The 13,461-nt window shown below is 37.6% G+C and overlaps 3 protein-coding genes across 6 annotated transcripts in view; all 3 read right to left on the reverse strand.

Annotated features, from left to right (window-relative positions):
- LOC116267413 (hypersensitive-induced reaction 1 protein-like) overlaps positions 1-3,104 on the reverse strand; it is a 21,229-nt gene extending 18,125 nt beyond the window's left edge. The window contains exon 1 of the mRNA XM_050075259.1: positions 2,992-3,104. The gene's annotated coding sequence lies outside the window, so the exon portion shown is untranslated. The remainder of the gene's footprint in view (positions 1-2,991) is intronic.
- The window catches only part of LOC116267604 (hypersensitive-induced response protein 1), a 20,130-nt gene extending 7,433 nt beyond the window's left edge, over positions 1-12,697 (reverse strand). The window contains exon 1 of one of the 3 annotated variants that reach the window (XM_050075260.1): positions 12,556-12,697. The gene's annotated coding sequence lies outside the window, so the exon portion shown is untranslated. Of the gene's footprint in view, positions 1-11,175; positions 11,312-11,672; positions 11,815-12,555 lie in introns of those variants that run through there. The other 2 variants (XM_050075261.1, XM_050075262.1) reach the window with 2 other exon arrangements.
- Positions 7,151-12,697, reverse strand: LOC116267575 (hypersensitive-induced response protein 1). 2 transcript variants are annotated; one of them, XM_031649383.2, is made up of 6 exons: positions 12,556-12,697; positions 10,529-10,727; positions 9,569-9,689; positions 8,385-8,476; positions 8,195-8,291; positions 7,151-7,715 (listed from the first exon to the last, which is right to left on the reverse strand). In XM_031649383.2, the coding sequence occupies exons 2-6, from the start codon at positions 10,715-10,717 to the stop codon at positions 7,360-7,362; spliced, it is 855 nt and encodes a 284-aa protein (XP_031505243.1). In that variant the 5' UTR covers positions 10,718-10,727; positions 12,556-12,697; the 3' UTR covers positions 7,151-7,359. The 2 variants fall into 2 exon arrangements, with proteins under 2 accessions (XP_031505243.1, XP_031505244.1); XM_031649384.2 differs by lacking the exon at positions 12,556-12,697 and adding an exon at positions 11,673-11,691.
- Positions 12,698-13,461: the final 764 nt, after the last annotated feature.

The raw sequence follows: 13,461 nt of genomic DNA on the forward strand, positions 1-13,461 counted from the left end.
AGAAAATCCGATATGAACTCTTCATTGATGTAAAAATTTTTCCACATATGCACCAAAGTTCAGAGAGCTACTAATAAAAAGTAAAATGGTGATACTAAACAGAAAAAACCCAAAGGAAAAGCTTAAAGAGATCAAAAGACAAAAGTTGCCAATGCGTGTTGCTTTTCTACTAGTTTCTACTAGAAATGGTCATTAAGCTTTTCCTTTGGGTTCTTCTTCTGTTTTAGTTTCTTAGCTCTTTAATATATATATAGTAAGGCTCGAACAGAATAATAAAAAAAGAAAGAAGCAGAAAAGCATGGATATACATTAAAGGCAATTAAGTACATCAATAGAACATCAAGCTTTCAAGCATTGATACAGTCTCAGACAGGTCAAAAAGTACTCTATCCATCATTAGAGACATCACACTCTTCTGGGTATCCAAAACAAGAGGTCAACTGATAGTTATCTGATTACCAGGAGAACTAGAATATAAGTAAACAATAATGAGGACAAACTTAAGCATATCCCGGAAGATGTTAGGGGAAACAAAGAGCAGCCTATGTGACTCCAAAAGAAATAGAAGCCACAACTTTGAAACTGACTAGAACAGGCAAGTGAAAGATGTGACAGCCACATGCTAGAAATATTCTTTAAAAGAAGAAAAACAAGATAAATATATAAATAAATAGACACCACTCACAAACACCATGAAATCAGGGGCAAGCAAGGGGGACATGCAACCACCCGAAACCCCCAACACTCTCAAATTTTGTTAAACAAAATTTCATAGTTAAAACTCCAAAAATTTGCGTTGGCACCTGCCAACTTTTGAAAAACATAGTTTGGCCACTGTAAAAAAAAATAATTGGCCCCTCCAAACAAAATTTCTAGCTCCGTGCCTGCATGAAATAAAGGGGCACTATGAAACATAATACCGATATAGACTCCTTCCCTGAGAAAAAAGAAAGATCAATGTACCCTTGTCTAGTTTCACAACGAACATCCAGCTGTTGGCAACCTAAGTGTGAGCCTTCCAGCAATCTGATGACCAAAAACCAAGGTACAAAATGGCATCCTGGCTCTAGTACATCCTCAAACCTTCCAAATCTCTCCTTGACAGCGACACTTGATTGCTTCCTTGTACGCAGCAGCAAAGGTATTTCCCATCTGTAGAGGAATACATAAGAAGCATGGAATTTAAAAGAAGCAAATAAAGCTGCATAGGCAGACACCTGGAAAGGCATATATCTCATTGCTAGTTAATCAAATGGAATTTCATGATAACCATGTCTAGCAAACTTGGTCATTGAGAGTGGGTAACATAAAAGCTTCATTCTATTGCCATATTCAACCAATTCACTGGCTAAATTGGTTGTGGATTCACTGGCTAAATATCACAAAATTATCCAAGTCATAGTTAAAGCTAGTGGTTCTGCTTTTTCTCAGCAACAATGAAATGCTGAAATTCTTGAGTTTTTTGTTTAGCAATATGTTCAATTATGTAAAGGGACGTACTCTTTATCTGTAGCAGTGTTCTGATGCAACGATCAACCACATTCTGGTGCTGCGATGAGACAAAATACCGAACTGATGCAAATCAAATCTTAGATGCATTTCATTTAATGAAATTCTGAAGCAGTGCTCCCACTTGCCTTTCCTGTACTCGTTTTGAACAATCTAGTTTTTGTTCTTAGAAATAACCAACGTTTTTATAGACGGCAGGCATATAGTTCATTTTCATAGTTCATGAAACTGTTTAGTTTATATTACAGAAGTAGATTCAGTAAAGTGGTATTTGGGAACCCTTTTTCTCAAAGAAAACTAATGTGAAGGTGTCCCAGAAGAATTAGCATGATCAATGCGAAATTCAACAAAAATTCTACAAACTAACCATAAACATTAGACCTTTCACATATGTGTGGCCCCGTGATGGTGGCAAAGCTATGTTGCAACTGGTGTGGGGCAATTGACCACACCAGCCCACAAAATTTACTTTATTTATATATAGAAACTTCATTAATTTTCAGTTTTTTACATATGAGTGATCTTTAAATTTTGAAATTTTAAAATTAGAGTGCCCTTGACTAAAATTTCTAGATCCTTCACTGTCCTGTGACAATTGAGTGGAAGCCATCGCAATAAGTTCACAGATAAAGAACACAGTGCACATTGCCCTTACTTTTGCAGCAGCAACGGAGAAGAATATGAAACTTGAAGAAGATGTGGACCAAAGAAACCAAGGAACATACTTGCACATGTAAGCTACCGATTTGTATGGACAAGGCATTTGCTGGAAATGCTAACGTTAACAAATTAAAGAGCTTGAAAGAGCAAGAAGTGGATTAATCATCTTAAATATCCTTTGGGAATGGTCCCCTTCATAATACAGGTTCAAATCATAGTGACAAATATCTTTTTTGGGTTTTAAACGGCCAGATTTTTCTTGTGTATAATATGGTGAGATTGAAAAATTAAAAAATATCATAAGTTTAAAAAAATAAAATCTTAAAAATTAAGAAAAAATAAAATAAATAAGAAACTAATAATAGAAGATCAGAAATAAGTAGATAAGCAACAAATAAAAATTACAAAATGAAAACAAGCAGTCTGGCTTTAAAAAACATGAAAAAACGTTTAAAATGAAAAAGAAAATCTTTTTGGCTTTTTTTTCGTTTTGACGTCTTTTGCAACTGTGATTCAAATATACTGACATCAGGATCAGGATCCTTTTGGAAAAGCTAACTCGACATTGAGCGGCTAACAATGATAAAATAGTTGACTGATGCTTATCACAATGGGCCTGAACTACAGTTAAAGCCAAAAGTTAACATTTGAACAGGCTTACCAAACTCGAGCTTTACACGTAGCAGACACTAATATCAGTAGCAGGTTTAAAACTTTAAACAAAGCAACAAACAACATAGCCACAAAATATCCTTCTCCTTTCACGTCACCAAGTCTGGTGAAGCACGAGAGGCTGAAGCAGTCGAAATATTCAAAGCGTACCTCTCAGAATGAAGAGCGCTGGTGAAGAAAGCTCTCTCTCTCTCTCTCTCTCTCTCTCTCTCTCTCGGATTAACCTGCTCTAGCCTAAATAGACAAGGCATCAGGAAGTAAACGCCTTGAAATGTCTAATAACTGATGTAAGCCTGACCGGGATTATTCTATAATATGCCTAAAAGTCCATCTCTCTCTCTCTCTCTCTCTCTCTCTCTCTCTCTCTCTCTCGGATTAACCTGCTCTAGCCTAAATAGACAAGGCATCAGGAAGTAAACGCCTTGAAATGTCTAATAACTGATGTAAGCCTGACCGGGATTATTCTATAATATGCCTAAAAGTCCATCTTTTGTGAAATTCAAAGCTCAAAACAGCCTTAACAAAGGAGAAGAAATTGTTGACGACGATAGAAAACAATTAACTACAGTGAGGTCCCACATTCTGGGGTATTAAAGAAAACACAAAGAAGAAGAAAAGAGGAAGGGAATCAACACAGGAACTAACGTGGTTAGACTTGACTGAAGCCCACGTCCACGGGCAGGAAGCACTCACACCAGAATTTTATTGATATGCAGAGCAGTAAATATAATATCAATGGTGAGTCCGATTAAAAAGAATCGAAACATCTTCTCATTACAAGGCAGGTCATTCCTGCGCTCATTACAGGAGTGAATTTACGGTAAGAACATTTTTCCGAGACTGGTTTGCATATTCTTATAAAGTGCAAACATGACAGGAGTTTCTCTGAATTTTAAATGTATTTAAAAGCAACCACCTAATACTTAACAACTTAAAACAATTTTAAAAATCATTTAGTATAAGAATCACATGCAATCAATGCATTCTTAATAAAACTTTCCTGGTGCCCTTCGAGCATCACCCAAAAAGGGAAAAGGAAAAGGCATGATGGTCTCCTCGTAGTTGTGCTATGTCATCACAGGTAAGGACGTGCATGGAGTAGCCATATATCTCATTACAATAGACCACGATTGAATATGTGGGAACTGGGACACAAAAATCTTGGAAAATTCCATGGCAAAACAAACATGGAACTTCAATTACGTGTGTTTTTATTCGGTCCAGGTTTTTCTTTTTCCAAGATTATAATAACACCTTATAGGTGGAACTTTTGAGAGAGAGGGAGCATGAGAGACATGTGGTACTAGAGTTTGTGGAATAAAAGTTTCAGGTCACCATACAAGATGTAGTAGGTGGAACTGGAACTTTTGTTCCACTTGACAACCCTTTGGTATTAAATGTCTGGCATTTTAACGTCGGGCATTTTAGATCTGAAAACCATTTAGTTGGATTTGGTGAAGAAACTTGGATCTGATTGCCAATCGGGTTCAAATCTAACATGCAATTTCACAACTAAATCTGAACCCAAGTCCAACATTAAGCTGAGATCTTAAAAAGATACTGATTAAAATATAAACTTGAACCTTACGGTAGTCATATTCCAACCTGCTTTTGCAAAAAAAAGGACCTAATACAAGATAGGATGAGAAGCCAATCACCGTTTCCCTTAGCCAACCCTGATTTTTAAGATGCCGACTCTCCGGATTAATATGGCTTGCAAGTTATCTGATAATATCTTCCCTGTAGAGGCCTGAAAAAAAAAAAGAAGGAGAAGGTAAAGTTGAAGCATCGCATTGCTCAAAGGGAAATCCAAGACCGAAGAAATTACCACATAATACTAAAAGCTGGGGAAGGAGAGTCTCTCTCTTAAGATATTTAATATCCGATTAAGAAATCGAATAGGATTCAGATTTAAAAATAGCATTCAATTGAATTTTGATTCAGATTCGGATATACATAAATGTCTGATTTGACTCAAATTTGGATTCGGCTATGAATATGGAAATCAAATTCAGACTGTGAAATTGGATTTTGAATTCAGATTCATATATAACTTTGCTGGTTCATGCTCAAATTGAAGTCAAATGCCAATATAAAAAAAAAAACTGATATGATTAAGGGTATATGATATATCTTATTCGAATTCGAATCTGTTGACGTTCCTTGTGCCCCCACTCAAACACTCTATCAAGCCTGATGTCACGCCAAATCGAAGACAAAACGTAATAAAAGAAACGTGGGTCAGCAGTACAAAAATTTCAAACCATAGACTTCAGAAAAACTGCAGAAAGATCGCTTGCAACGGAGAAGTTTCCAGCCAGAGAGGGTTTGGCGTCGTAAAAACATTGTTGGAAACGAAAATGATGACGACCCAAGTGAGAATATGCTAAGGCAGAGGAAAAAGACTTTAAGACCAAGCGAATTTTTAATCCGCAATAGCTGATTATCAAGATGAAATTGCTTACGAACATCCTTTCAAGTTGCCTTCAAAAACTTTCGTGCATAAGTAGATGAGATCTAATCGCTTCAGATTAACAATCGTTTAGATGGCTTGATTTTCGCATTAAGCACAAGGAAGGTGTATTGTATTTTTCGGGGTTCGAAGAGATGCAACCAAGGGGTTTTGCCCCCATTCGATCCTTTCTAAAACAAAACCAAATTGATAGAAAAAACACAAACGAATTAAACCGTCAAAGTATATCATTACTGGCTTTTTTTTTTTAATATCGGTCTTTTGTTTTCAACTGTTTTATTTCTGATTTTGCTGCTTGTGTCGATTTTATGTTTGATTTTTGCGGTAAGAATCGAGTTTTGCTAAAGTGGACGTTTCACACTTAACTCTGTTTTGTTTCTGCGATTTCATAAAATCTCCTTATTTCGAATATTTGAATGTTTACTGCAGTAACTGGTTATTTTTGTTAGTTTCAGTGAGTATGGTTCTGCAGCATGGCGTTTAGGCAAGCTTACAAATAGCTGAGTTGCTAAAAAGGTTTCTTTTGTGGGTGAGATTCAGGATTGTGCTGTGTCACTTTCTTTTTCACCTACAACCAATAAAGAGAAATGTAGCCACATTTCTCGTTTGCAGTGTGAATTAATACCACTTTGCTCTTTAGGTGTCATCTCCGCTTTAGGACGAGATTAGAGTAGTATTACCGTTTTGTTTTACAATTTGATCTTCTTTAGCTTGAATAACTCTATACTTGTTTCAGGTTATACTTCATTTAGGTGGTCTTTAATTGCTTTCAACTCTACTGTGATTCTGTTTCCAGACTTTTCATCGTCATTATATTGTTTTCTAATGTTGTTTAGTGCGTTTTATGCGTACTTGTTTAGTGCTGTTTTAAACCTACTTGTTTAGGTATACCCACATGTTAAATTAATTTGGTTCTCTAGTACTATTTAGTACGTTTTATAGCTACTTGTTTAGGCTATACTGATACTTCTCCGTTTGACAGTTTGATCATCATTTAGCTTGTTAATAACTCTATATAGCTTACAGGTTATACTCCATTTAGGTGGATTTTAACTTATTCTAACTCTATATGGTTCCATTTTTACTTATATTGCTTTTTACTTAGTTAATTGCATATGAATTTTGTTTTAAATGTAGATAGATTTTTTGTAGATACTATACATAGCAGAAGAGGAAGGCTGACAACTTGAAACAACTAGCCTGCATTGGCATAGAAGACAGTCTTATAAACCAAAGGCTCTCTTTGCCTTTTCAAGGATTTGCTGCTCAGCAAGCAAAAGATCAACACGAGTGGAGATGACACTCCAGGCTTCTTTTTCCAGACGCTTTGGTAAGCGACCCAAGGAAGTTTGATTATAATCTAATTGAATTGAACGGGGAAAAGATGAAGCGCATTTAATTGGTCGAGGCAAACGGATGGGAAATGTCCAAGGCTTGATCCTATAATCAAGTAGTTCTTTCGAGAGAAACGTTTGGCAACAATAATACATAATTAAATAATACATTGTTATTGTCTTATGAATCTGCTCAAGAAATGGAGTAGATACTATGTATCGTCTTTTTTTTTTTTTTGGGGTAAGTTCATAATACAGTAACATAGTATTAATGTTACCAAACGGTAACGGCCCCAAAGAGACGGAGCACTTCCCCCTAATCAAACCATTCACTCAGGACGAGGAGTGACTGACAAGGGATTTTGAAGAAGTGAGGCGTACCGAAATACCTGTACGTGAATGGTTTTTATGTTACATAGATTAACACAGAAAAAGGAACAAAACAACAGGAAACAAGTTGGTGGCTTACAAACCGCATAAACAATACTTCACAAGCTTGAAATGTACAAAAAAGATGTTCTGATCCTTTTTTTTTTTTTTTTCCGTTTTCCTCGTTGCTTATAGACGTAGTCACATATATCCACACAAGCAAACAAAAAAAGAAAAACAAAACCAAACCAATTAACCAAACCAATAACCACAATACCATCTAGTGCAAGAAGTAAGCTTTCAAATGATGCTTCAAAGTCTCAGACAATCCCCATGAGTGTTCTACTGCGGTGTAGCCTGAAGCAGCCCATCCCTGATCTGAGAAGCGATATCCCGCACTGCACCTGGGCCATGAGGGATGAAAACAGATGATGACTTTGATGATGCACCAATCTCCTTCATTGTGTCAAAGTACTGGGTGACCAGCACCATGTCCATGACATCCTTGGCGGTGGTTCCAGGCACATTTACAGAAAAAGCAAGCACACTGTCCCTCAGACCATCGACGATTGCCTGCCGCTGACGGGCTATGCCAAGCCCAGCCAGGTACTTTGATTCTGCATCTCCCTCGGCCCGCTTGATCTGCAGTATCTTCTCCGCTTCTGCCTTCTCATTAGCTGCTACCCTCAATCTGGCAGCTGCAATTCAATTCCAGTATGTTAAGGCCCAAACTGCATTCGATCATAGCTACAGTACCAAAATTACGTTAAGATTCTCCATCAGCTGCCTATATACATGTAAAGCTCTAACAACTCTGCTATTGGCGATCAAAGCCCCAACAAAATAGACCGGCATAGAATTTTAGAAACAGAGGTTGGTTCAGCCGACTACCTCTGACACCTTCAGGCTTCAGCCAAATGACACCAAAAGTTCGTTTCGAATATTGGATACATACTATAATATTTGGCCTACTTGGTAGAAGAATTGAGAAGGAAAAGCATGATTGAGACCCTCTTAAAATCGTAGTTCAACAGTACAAGCCTAGGATAAACAAACTCTTTTGATCAGTTCAGTGACCTCTATGACTGAACCCGATTTAGAACTGTTCGGTAACCAGGAGAACACTAGATCCAACATTCATAATCATATCTGCCCAACTTAGGTCAAGAGAGTCTACCTGCATTTATTTCATTCATTGCTCGCTTAACATGTTCGTCCGGGTTGATATCAACAATAAGTGTCTGGACTATCTCGTAGCCATATGCTGACATGGCCTACATGTAGAAATAATTTTTTTTTTCAACAAACATAGAGAAGTTCACTACATTACCACTAAAGCTCACAAGATAAACAATATGAAAAATTACCTTCTCAAGCTCATCTTCTACAGCTTTAGCAATTTCATTCTTTTGTTCAAATGCATCATCCAGGTTCAACTTTGGAACACTAGCCCTAATGACTGCACACACACACACAAAAAAAAGACTTAACTTTCTTGTCCTAATGGCTGCTCAAAGAAAAGAAAAAGTTGCTTATTCCTTTTTGTTTGCTTTGAATATCTCCGTCCATGAAAAGTTTCCATTAGTACAATACAGAAGAATCTCAATATGACAGAACTTAATAGCAAGAAGCCAATCCCATCTCATATTTCAAGCAAACACACTTACAATAGTAGCCTATGATACAGAACAAATGAGTGAAATAATAGAAAAGACTATTCAAAAGTGAAGAGGAAAAGTTGTCTGTGACACATCAGAGAATGCTCTTCACATGCCTACATTTTATCATTCACGTGCAATGGTTATGCTTGAAAGAAATGGGCGAGGCAATTGAACCACCTACTTCAACGCAAAGAGGAACTGTTGTTCCCTGATGCCTTAGAATATGTTTGTATGCCTGAATTACAACAAGTTGGAGTTCATGCCTTTTGAAGCAAATTATAATATCATGGCCTTTATACATAATGGTGGACTGCTACGTTTAATACACCAGCTGAAAGAACACATAGAGTAAGCAAAATAGAGGGGCTTGAACCCTCAATTACTTTTTCTTCGTGTGTACTTCATTAAGGGCAACCATAGTTGCAGTCTTTGGTTTCTTGGCATGGACAGTTATGTGTCCCTCTTGTACTTTCTTTCAGTGTAATACATACCATATGATACGGAGCCGTATTGTCCAACACGTATCGTGTGTGCCCGTGTTGGCCGTATCTTACGATACGGCTCTGTTTTTGCAAAGGCATCCAATGCCTCTTTTTTGTTGAGATTTATTTTTTTAAAGTTCCTCTCTCCTTCATAGTGCACTAATATATTATGGCCAAAACAAAAGAGGAGTGAGAGGGATTAAACAACACAAATTGATGCTTCACCTTTCTAATAAATATAGAACACCAAAATGAATTTTAAATGATTTTGCCTTATTGGAACAAATTTGAAATCATATATGAAAAAGAAAAAACATAGGATCTGCCAACCCTGCCTTCTGATTGACAATAAGTCATATTTTTACACACTTCCATCTGCAAACAGAATGCACTTTTAGTTTAACATACCATCAAAAACATAAGCTTGTATCTGCTCACGTGTGTTGCTGAGCTTGTAAAAAGCATCCGCAGCTTTATCTGCCAAGGCACGATACTGAACAGATGCAACAACTGTAACAAATACATTATCCTGCAAAATGAAAGACAATTTAGCATCATTGAGCCAGCAGGGTTTTAGCCAGATGAGGACTGACCTCTTTCCATCCGTAAAGTAAGTAATAGTCAAGGAACCATGGATCTAACATTAATTAAGATGCTTAGCAATCCACAAACATGGCAACTGGAGTGCTGGTATTATAGCAGCCAACACTGTTAATGAGTTGGATGTAAAGTTCACCTAAATCAGTAGGTCCAACAGTGACAGATGACCCGGATCAAGATCCTGACAGTCTTAATAGATTTTAACAATGAAAGCAAGGATCCACGTTGACAAAAAAAATTATAACTTCCAAGCATCATTACAAAAGAAATATTCATTACAAGAGAAATATTGAACTTGGTAAAAAAAAAAAAAAAAAAAGAGGAAACCTGAATACTGAATCAATTAAAGCTGTCTTGTTGAAACATAGACAAGGTTCAGGAAAGTAAAACCAACTCACCTACCAAAGGTCAAAAAAAAAACCCATGTGGATACCATCTCTGAGATATGTTAAATAAGGCAAACGTGAATAGTTTTTCAATTCAGATCAAAAATTATTTACATGGATCACATAATCCACCACATAGAATATGTGTTTACTTATTCAAATATGAACAATTTATGCATCATAAAATGTTTAGCAGGTTTTCTTGTGACCCAAATGCATAAAGGATTCATATTTCAAATGGTCATCTTCATAACTTAAGACCCTAGATCTCCTAAAATGGTATACAATCCATGGTCACGACTTGTGACTACATCTTGCTGTCTGTGAATGGATGAAACAGAATGGGAACTGAATATAAATGCAAGCTAAGAGAACAATCGACCTTAGTTTTCGTCTCACAATGAACGTCAAGTTGTTGCACTCGCAGTGAAAGGTAGCCTGCTACTTGTCTTCCCAAGCACCAAGGAAGTAAGTGGCATCCTGGTTCAAGCACCTCATCAAACTTTCCAAATGTCTCCCTAATAGCAACTGTTGACTGGTCTACTTGCAAGCAGCAGAACAATTGCCCCATGATCTACGTTCTACAGAATGGGAATGGTAATCAGCATCAAAGGTTCAAAAGTGAAAAACAACGAAGAACCAGATAAACTATATCCTTGTTATCACGAGTAAGAAAATTGTCATAGCATCCAGGCTCCAACAACAAGAACAAGTTCCCGCAGATGAAAGTTTCACCACTGTTGAAGATCAACTAACTGTGGCATATCATTACAACATATATCAGGAAACCAAGAGTCACAGACCACATTAGGCAGCAAAAGATCTTAGCAAGCTTCCATGTTTCATGAGTCCAATTGGCAAGATCTTCAATTTTATAGGAGCTTAATTTGAATTCACCCTCCCTCATGGTCACAGAAGGACGGCAAAAAGTAGAAAGACATGAGTAAGCAAACAATAAACAGTTGATTAATCGACTAGATTTTGCAGAATGTTATGAAAAGCAAAAGCTAGAGCTACGGAGCAACAAACCAATGTGCCTTTTAGATGTTGAGAAACCAATAGCTTGGCAACGCCTTCAATAACTAATGAAATATCTCTCAACGACTAGGTGATTGGACACAATTTAAACGGCTTGACCACAGAAAGCTTCCAGGAAGCGACAATGAAAACTTATCCTGGCCGAATATTCTAACTTCACGACACCGCAACCCTATCTTGATGAGATTTCTCTCGTTCTCATCACTCCTTGTTTCGACGTAGCATGAGAAATTGACTTTTGCACTGGGAACGAATTCAATACATGCAAGCAACCCACAGCAAATGGACATAAGCTTTTTAGTCTCTGCCCATCAAAGTCAACGAATAAAATATAGGAAAAGCACAGGCTAAGCAACAACTGAATGACCAAAACTATATGGTTTAAAGTTCAAGTATCTGTCAACAAGGACGAGATAAGAAAAACATGGTGTATGAAACAACACATAAAACCGTTGAGAGAAGATGAAAAAGAAAACCAGGAAACTAACTATTGCCCAGCAGATGCTTCTTCGATCTGGTACTTGTTCGTAGAAACAAGAAAACAAAAAGTGAGGTAATTTACTGTTGGTATTCCGGTACTTATAAATGAAGTACGAAGAACGATGGCCCACAAGGAACCTTCTTTCTCACTAAGCGAGACACAAGGAAGCATCCCAGTGGTTTCCTAACTTTCCCTAATCCTTATACCCTCCAAGACAAGGCACTTCCACCTTTACCAGGAAAGACCGCCAGCAAGGGCCCAGGTCAGCCTGATAACTGGCGAGCTGTCGACTTTAGATTATATTAAATAAGCATTTTTTATAGTGCAGCCGAATCAGGAATCAATAACTTGTGGTATTATCAGTTTCCCAAAGGAGAAAAATTTCAAAAAGGGCCATAATTAGCGAAAAAAATAAAGGCGGAATTTACCGGCGTGAACACTTCAGGAAATTCAGAAAAAAAAAAGTTTGAAAAAAAGCACATAAATTGCATTAAACCTTTCCGTAATTCGAAACTCGGAAATTTTCCAAGGATTAGCAGAGCGATTGATCCAGTTTAGCAAAATTGGGCATCAAAGGAAAGAGATAAGCCAGATAATCTGTTAATTGCAGGAAAAAAAAAAGTGAAATTATGAAGATATAAAAGCGCTCGAGCATTCTCAAAGTTCCAACCAGAACAGCCTCGCGCTCAGAGAAATCAGGGTTTTCTTCTACGATTCCCATCGATTGGTTCTACAAGGACCGTCAGAATTGCTATAATTTCCCCCAAAAAGAATACACAATTCGTTAGCCGTAAACAAGAAAAGGCACATCCCGAGTGCCGAGACCGAAAGTCTTAAGCCTATCTTCCAAGAAAACCAAATAACAGAGAAATTAAGAAAGAGAATCCTACCGATGATCCGCCGAGTTCGACAAGAGAGAAAGAGCGAAGGTAAGACTAGGAAATGTCCGATTCGCTAAGCTTAGCCGATACGTATTCCGGGCCCACGATCAACAGATTACAGAATTACTTAAACCGACCGATCCCGCACAACAAAAGCAGAGCAAAAGGAAGACGACGTGCTCTCTCTCTCTCTCTCCGTCCTCCCTCGCTACCGTATATTATACTGGAGTTTGATTAATTGCCCCCAAAGACTTATGAACTACGGTATTGCGAAAAATCGGTTTTGAGAATGATGCGTGGTACGGTCAGGCTGGCGGTCGATCGGATCCCCATTTTTGAAACAGTAAGCCTGGATCCAAATCTGAACCAGATCCAACGCACTCCAACTGCTCGAAGTCCAGATCCAATAAAACATAGTTGAGAAAAAGTAACCCCACCCAGTTAGGGCTGGCTATGGGGCCGGCCAAGGCTCAAAAAAGTTGGGCTGGGACTGGCTCAAACCAAAAAAGGCTCAAAAAAGTTGGGCTCGGACTGGCTCAAACCAAAAAAGTTAGGCTCGGACTGGCTCAAACGTTTTGGTGGCAGCCCAAGCCCGACTCATTTAGTTATCAAGTCATTGCCCACCTATCAACTTTATATTGAGGCTCTATGTCTACCCTTATTTGAATCTCTTAACATTTTTTCTTAAGAGAGTCGGCGATGCACCAAATTTGTATGAAACCATCACGGCAACATAAGAGATTGCAAAAGAAAAAAAAAAAACAAAACAAAATAAAAAATATATATATGGGGAGATGATTTAAATATACATATATAAGGCTTATGTCCAACCCCCAATACTGGGTTCAGACTAATATAGCCTAACAAGTTTTTTTTTTTTTTTTTTTTGGCCGACCCGAATGTCAAAAAGTCAGC

The sequence above is a fragment of the Nymphaea colorata genome, chromosome 14, assembly GCF_008831285.2.
Source record: "Nymphaea colorata isolate Beijing-Zhang1983 chromosome 14, ASM883128v2, whole genome shotgun sequence".
In the NCBI taxonomy this organism is placed as follows: domain Eukaryota; kingdom Viridiplantae; phylum Streptophyta; class Magnoliopsida; order Nymphaeales; family Nymphaeaceae; genus Nymphaea; species Nymphaea colorata.

Excerpts from the sequence above, each read along its gene's own strand:
- LOC116267575 (XM_031649383.2), bottom strand. The coding sequence starts at position 10,717 with ATGGGGCAATTGTTCTGCTGCTTGCAAGTAGACCAGTCAACAGTTGCT. Across the intron at positions 8,292-8,384 it reads TAGAAGATGAGCTTGAGAAG|GCCATGTCAGCATATGGCTA; the intron begins GTAATTTTTCAT and ends TTCTACATGTAG. Across the intron at positions 7,716-8,194 it reads AATGAATGAAATAAATGCAG|CTGCCAGATTGAGGGTAGCA; the intron begins GTAGACTCTCTT and ends ATTGAATTGCAG.